The 7,567-nt window shown below is 41.6% G+C and overlaps 1 protein-coding gene across 5 annotated transcripts in view; it reads right to left on the bottom strand.

Moving 5' to 3' along the window:
* Positions 1-645: 645 nt before the first annotated feature.
* The window catches only part of Dpy19l3 (dpy-19 like C-mannosyltransferase 3), a 76,563-nt gene continuing 69,641 nt past the window's right edge, over positions 646-7,567 (bottom strand). For all 5 annotated transcript variants that reach the window (XM_010640992.3, XM_010640990.1, XM_010640994.1 and 2 more), the window contains 2 exons: positions 5,268-5,426; positions 646-2,999 (listed from right to left, as the gene is read on the bottom strand). In XM_010640992.3, coding sequence (XP_010639294.1) covers positions 2,838-2,999; positions 5,268-5,426 — 321 coding nt within the window. In that variant the 3' untranslated portion in view covers positions 646-2,837. The remainder of the gene's footprint in view (positions 3,000-5,267; positions 5,427-7,567) is intronic.

The raw sequence follows: 7,567 nt of genomic DNA, 5'->3' as shown, positions 1-7,567 counted from the left end.
AAGGAGGTTTTCGTTTTTTTGTTTTGTTTTTTCAGCACTGGGGACCTTGTGCTTGAGAGGCAGGCACAGCACCACTGAGCTAAATCCCCAGCCCATTTTCTAATATTTTGATGTGAAGCCAAGGACTTTCCTCTGCATAACAATCCAGTGATTGCAGTTCTACTTCTTGCATAAATCACACTAACAACATGATCTGGGTACATTTTAACACCTTCCTATTGGTTTAGGCATTTAAAAGTGGAATGAATACCTAGATAAATTTTGATTTGTTCCCCCAATATTATAAAATTTTCCTAATCATGATAAACTGAAAAGCAATTTTTTTAGCCATTCAGAATTTATCAAATCTTACCAAAGCATTCACCTTAATTTTTGCAAAAATAACTTTCTTTTTACACCCACACTTTAGACACAGCTGACTGTGTGTGCTCACAATAAGGACTCACAGGGAAAGCTCTGTACCAGTATCCAAAGGAAGCAGGGAGCAAGAGCACTGAGGGGTGCAAGTGGCTGCCTGGCTGTGCCCTCTGCCTGCTGTGTGGGGCTTGGGCAGGAAGCCCATGGAGGGGTAGAGACTTCAGTGCTCTGGGAAGCCGCAAGTGGAGCCAATTATAAGCACTTTTACTGCACTTATGGGTTCTTTCGAAAGCTAACCCAGGAGCAAAATCAGATGGTGTTTCTATCCATAATTTGAGGTTATTACCAAACATGAGACAGCCTGCTAGGCTTATGCGGTGGGGAGTTTAGGCCACAGAGCTCTTGCTCGGCTTGCAGAGAGGTTGGAAGCCACAGCCAGACCAGATGCTCTCCTGCTTCCTCCTGTGTACTCCAACAAGAGGGTCATAAACAAGAAGCCGGACAAGAGCTAAAAATATCTACATGATTCGTTGGGAAATTTGGTCATCAGGAAATAAAAACTTCTATTGTGCATGGTCACAGTGTCTTGGAAAGAGTGTATATATGGATTCTGTCTTGCAATATTGTTTTGGCACTTTATATTTTTCACTAAAGACTGAACACTAAATGTTTCGGCAACAAGGTCACTATGAAAAATAATGAGTGTATGCCATTAACATGGCAATGGTAAGCATACAAACTGAAGTACATATTTCTTGTATACTGAGACTCCAAATACTTAAGACTAATACACACAGGAATATTTAAAATAAATTTAAATAGGCCTGGAAAAGTAACAGAGTCTGTAAAAAAACCAAAATCACATAGTGTCAACATAGTGTACCTTACATGTGCTTGGTTTCAATTAGAGTAAGGCACCGCCGAAGGATGTACTGACCCATGCTGTCAGCTACAACAGGCATGCATCATTACTGGCTTAATTAAAGTTTTAGTACTGATTAAAATGTTTTATTATTGTATTACCCTAAACTGCAGTGGTCTCCAACCTTATTAAGGAATACAGGAAAGATATAATTCCGGAGCTTCAGTTGCATAATTTAATAACGCAGCTACTGCCAATTTTTATTTAAATAAGTTTTGGTAAAAGCCAAATATCCTTGTGTTCAACAGGACAGTGTAAAAATGTTTTTGAACACTGCTTAATAAGTAGTAACTGAATACAGAATCATTCAAACATGTGACATCCATCTTGATGCCAATGGCAATTTACTTCAATACAACTGCAAGGAGAAACATTTAAATCATTTCCAACTGGCAAGAACAGGGGAGAAAGTTAATTTCATTAGCCAGCTTGATATAATTAAATGGACAATATGCTTTTATCAGCAACTTTTACATGTCCCTAATCATTAGAAATGAATTATAAAAGCAATTATCAAAAATTTTGAGCAGGTATGTATAATCTTCATTGTTACAAATAAGCATGACTTATATAGGCACTTGGTTACCTTCTAGAGAGGAAAAGAATAACATTACCAGGGCCCACAGTGTAAGATTGGAGACCAAAGTCGAACTTGGTTGAAAATGCTGTCTGCCCAAAATACTGCATTAGTGAACTAGTCAAGATACACGTTTAAAAAATATTCAGACTTTGCAAGGATCTAGGCTGTAAAAAATACAAAGGCTAAAAACACAAAAAGTTTACAAAATTTTGCAAACCCAGTAAATTGAAATGAGTAAGAAATGAAGCAAACTGTTTTACTTGCAGGAGAGATTAAAGAGTATCAGGTTTTTAAAAGTAACAAATTCTATCTGGCTACATAGACTTCTGAGAAATGAACCATACAGAACTTGTAACACTTTTTCTGTGCCCAGCATTAAAACACTCTGTCAATGTACGACACAGACTACTGGGTATATAATGTATGCGAGAGTACTACGTGATGTTTACGATACATACAAAGACCTAACATGATTTTTTGTTGTTGTTCATGTTAAAACCAGGAATATTGGAAAACATTATTAAATTGTAAGATGAAAAAGGACAACAAAGAGCTTTTTTAAAAAGCCACCAGTTGGTCTTCACTAGTGAAATAATATTAAATAATTTAAATATGCATCCTTTCCATTCCGCTCAGAGTTGCCTTGTAAGTTAACTGACAATCAAAAGTGTTTCAAGCTCTCTTGGTCAGCATGGTATGGAGCTGTCCAGGCCGTTCTGGAACACACACTACCGACCACCAGCCAAATCCTAGGTGAGTCACAGGAAGTTGTGAACATTTAGACTAATGAAGACAAAGATAAGACAAGAAAGACTTCAACTTGTGGAAGATGGGGACACCTGTGTAAACAGCTGCAGGATGTTTGCACATCACAGCTTTTGGGTACCAGGAACCCACTCACCCCAGAATCATCAGCTAACAACTTCCCTTACAACGCAGTTTCACTCTGTCCAAAACACAGAAGGGCAGGAATGTCTGCTACTTGTTCCTGGACAGCTTGTAGACGTGAAACGTCTTGTTTTGGAACACCCTGGTAAAGTGTGCCATGTAGGGAGGCAGGTTTCTTTTGATTTCTTCGCAGAAGCGAGGGTGGTCTGCAGGCTTCAAATTGGGATCATTCTCTCCTGGGCCATCCATCGTCTAAACCGAAAACAAACCCACCTTCAATCTGGGGATAAAACATACTTGTAAAAGACAGCAGGAAGTGGGAACACAAAAATACAGTGAATGCTGAAGTTTAAAAAATACAGGAAAAGACACATTGCCAAGAACGAAAGTATATTTCAAGAAGAGAGTATTCTGAGTTTTCTGAAAGGGATTAATGGTAATGTATCTTTTACTGTAATAGTCTCTTTTCTAATTTAAGCATTCACTGTAGTTTTTTTTTTCAATCAACCAATTATGATAATTTCTGTCAAATAAACAAAAACAAAAAACTAAAACTTTATAGTGTGTCATCATCCACCTTATCTACCAGATCTGGTAGCTGACTTTTGGCTCTTCCTCAAAGTGAAACTGAGCATGAAAAAGTAAACTGACCATAAACACTGTCCATTTTGAGTGGGTTAAGACACTAAGACAGCCCCAACAGTGCAACCAAAGACTCCCATGAAAGAGAACTTCTAGAACTCCTTCAGAAAGTAGTAAGAGGACCAGGGATTTAGCTCAGTGCTTCCAGTGCCTGCCTCACAATGCAAGGTCCCAAGTTCAATCCCCCGTACCAAAAAAAAAAAAAAAACAAAAAAACAAAAACAAAACAAAAAGAAGACAGAAAGTAGTAAGAGGACCAGGGATTTAGCTCAGTGCTTCCAGTGCCTGCCTCACAATGCAAGGTCCCAAGTTCAATCCCCCGTACCAAAAAAAAAAAAAAAACAAAAAAACAAAAACAAAACAGAAAGTAGTAAGAAAAGCTGGGGATCTAGTTCAATGGTTCTGCTGCCTGCCTTGCAAGCGAAATGACCCAAGTTCAATCCCTGGTACCAAACAACAACAAAAGAAAGAATGTAGTAAGAATGATGGGATAAGTGTGCTTGAAGCAAGGGGTGTATCTTGTAAAGGATCAATGGCAATGTATCTTTTACTGTAATGAATTTTAAAAATAACCATCATATCACCATATGATCACATGTGAGGTAATCGTATCTCACAAGTACTGGGTTTCCTTAAAAATATTATTTCAGTGTCAGTGGCTACTAAATATCAGGTGGTTCATCCTTCTTCCTCTTCAGTAATGCAGACCAATACTGGGAAGGAGAGTTGAGCATCACATAATGGTCACTATTAACAGCAAAGTCAGAACTAGAACTTGTATCTCCTTCTTCTTAATGTCCTACATATTGTCCCTCTCACAGAAATGAAACACACAGAACTACTCTAACTAGAGAGTTTTCCAAATCATCAGATGCACAAGTGAGAAAAAGTCATACACAAAGCAAAATTTAAATGCATGTCATTAGTCTTTGCTGGCTCTGAATCCAAGAAAGTTAATATTATTTTTCTTGGGCAAAAATTTGAATCTCAAATCGTTGATTTGTTTTCAGGTTTAGGCTAGGTTTGTCACTTTATCCCATCCATTTACACACAACCATTGGCTTTTATACCCACTATGAGCCCTAGTTCTAAAGGGGGGACATTCCTATGCAAGAACCAGCACAGCTTCAAAAGCTTTTTCCTTAGAGGGAGAAAGGAGAGATACACAGCTTGTTTTTCAGCTCTGGAGTGCAAACTTAAGTCACAGAAGGCCACCCCTGTGGCTCTGTACATGGGACGCAGGACACCCTGAGAGAGCAGAGGGAGAAGGAACAGCAAGAAGAGCAGACCCTGTACTGGAGAGAGGGAGTGACCTGCTGCCAGGCTCCCGTGAATGAGCCAGTGCTTGGAGGCTAAAGCTTTGTTTTTAGCAGCAGAGTCCCCCCAAAATAAATTTTATGCAGAGCCATATCATGCCAACCGGCCAAAGACAGACCTGCTGTGTGATACAGACCTGGGGACCCAGAGGTCCCCTCACCCCTCACCTGGCCCCTGTGCTAGTCACTAAAGGCTATGGCAGGGGTTCTGCAGAATGGAGAGGACAGAGGACCTGATTTACGATACCAGTGTAATAGGCTGCTGCCCACCTAAATCCCAGTACTCTGGGAGGTTTAGGCAGGAGGATTCTAAGTTCAAGTCCAGCTTGGGCAATTTAGTGATTTAATGAGTCTCTGTCTCAAAATAAAAGATAAAAAAGGGCTGGGGATGTAGCTCAGTGTCAAGGCCCTGAGCCTTTTGTATCTATAAAAAAAGGTGTATAGTATAAAAAGTACACATGTACACACACACATACATCCACAGTAAAAATATTTCAGGATTCAAATGACTGGAATCCCACTCCCTTTAAGGGCTTCCCACTGTGTAAGGCGACATGCTCACGTGTCCATTGGCAACGTCCAAAAGGTCCCGCAGCCGGCAGCCCCGGTGGTGCCTGCGCTCGTAGCAGATGCTGTCTTCCAGGATCACATAGTCAGTACCGAAGGATTTCAGGAGGGCATGCACTTCCTCTGGGGACCTCTTTGCGTATATTTGATAAACCTCCAAAATGCAGTAAGAATAGAAAAATGGAAAATACCTCTCAAACCACTTGTGAGTTAATCAAGGAACGTGCTGCAGCCTCCCATGGAGGTGACTCTGAGACTGAAACACCCCCCAACCCCTGCTGAGGCCACTGCTGAAATCCTGAGGTGTGCAGGGGACATTTCCAAAAGAATATTGTAATTATCTAGCTGTGGGAAGGTGGGGGAAGTGAGTCATGCTGAATGCATTTGGATTCAGACACTAAATACACTTGGACTGGGAATGTATTCTTTTGACTTAAGAATATATTCATCAGTAGATGCCAACTCCAAGAATGCTTCATCAAGGCAAATAACACAGATGAGTAGGACAACAAAGGGGATCAAAACAAGAATAATCTGGTGCATGGGATGCTACAGTCTAGGGTACATGTGCTGGTAAGGAAGAGACCCAGCTGCTGACAATGGCACAGGTGTGGGGGGGTCCCTGGTCCTCAGCTGAGGCAGCACTTGTTGTCCTGTGGCTGTTACACTGCATATCACTTTACCAGGAGGCCCTAGTATCCATCACTACCTCTCATGCTTCCCTGAGCACAAGGAAGCTGTGTCAGCCCCCTGCACAGTCCCCTCAAGGTGCCCTATGTGAACACACGGACTGAGTGTCCTGTGTTCTGGGACTTGGCACTGGGAAAAGCAGTGTGGAGGATGGTGGGGGTACCATTAAGAGAGGAAGTGTTTCCTGTGCTGCCCTCCATTCCCAGGGATGGATTCCTGACTTCTGGGACTGGGTGGGACGGCCTGATTCAGTGTGCTCACGTGCACTGAAATGGGATGGAGGTGAGCTGCTTCTGCGGCGAGGCTGGTCATCCAACAATCGAGCAGAAGGCTCTGATGAAGGCTTTCCAGAGTCTGAAGACCAGCATAAAGACCTTCATGATGCCTGTTTTAGGAGCAACACTAGGTCCCTCTTGGAGAGGGTGGTGCACGAAAGGACATAGCTTTCTGTAGTTCCCCAGCCTCACCAGGGTCTCCTCCCCAACCTTCCAACCCTTCTATTGAACTTGGAGCTGTCTGGAACACTGGGGTCAACTGCCAAACTCCCCATTTTAGCAAAACTCTAAGCTGACATTATTTCTATTAAAAAAAGCAGGGCACTCGGTAAAGATCACTAAACGGTTTGAACCCTTGTTGGTAACAGATGTGCTCCTGAATTGGTAACGGGAAGGCAAGCAGTTGTCGCTCAGAGGGTGATGGGACAGTGCCACACTCCCTGTCCCAGGTGTTTCACATCTGAGGATCTGATATACACAGATACCACTGCATTTATAAAGACGCACATACAGATTTATTATTTAGAGCCCTGTATGTATGACTGCAAAAGACAGAGACAGCCTACATGTTTATATAAAATAGGCTGCATCCACAAATAATACATAGCTTTAAAATCAACAAGGAAGCTATTAATATACTGACAGAATGATTTCTGACATATATTATAAAAAAAGCACGGTACACTGTTACTTCTTTAGTTTAAAAGGTAGGAGGGCTTAGTGGTGCTGCCATCTGCCTCCCAAGTGCAAGGTCCCGAGTTTGATCCCTGGTACAAAGAAGAAAAGGTAGAAAAGAATGTGTGCATGTATCTTTGTTTGTATAGGCATAAAATACCAGATGAAGGGAAAGAAAAGAAACCAGTCATAATGCCTACTTCCTGGGAGGAGAATTAGTAGCTGGGACACAGGGATGAGAGAAAGACTTTTCATTACATTTCCTTCCATGTTATGACTTCTGAGCTATGTGACTATATTACCTATTTAAAAAAATAGTAGCAGCAGCTGGGTGTGGTGGTGCATGCCTCTCATCTCAGCACCTTGGGAGGCCGAGGAAGGAGGATTGCAAGTTCAAGCCCAGCTTGAACAACTTAGTGAGACTGTGTCTCCAGAAATAAAGTAGCTCAATTAAAAGGCCCTGAATTGAATCCCCCATCACTAAAACAAAATATACAGAACCTCCAAACCCAGCAAGAACAAAACCTCCACAATTAGAAATGGCTCACGAGGGCCAGGGATTTAGCTCAGTGGTTCTGCTACCTGCCTCGCAAGTGCAAGGAACCAAGCTTGATACCTGGTAACGCAAAAAAAAAAAAAAAGGAAGAAAGAAAGA

Source organism: Fukomys damarensis, unplaced genomic scaffold (genome assembly GCF_012274545.1).
Source record: "Fukomys damarensis isolate Sample0158 unplaced genomic scaffold, DMR_v1.0_HiC HiC_scaffold_19, whole genome shotgun sequence".
Taxonomy (NCBI): domain Eukaryota; kingdom Metazoa; phylum Chordata; class Mammalia; order Rodentia; family Bathyergidae; genus Fukomys; species Fukomys damarensis.
Note: the sequence above shows the minus strand (reverse complement) of the source record. Positions and strands in the feature narration are given on the sequence as shown.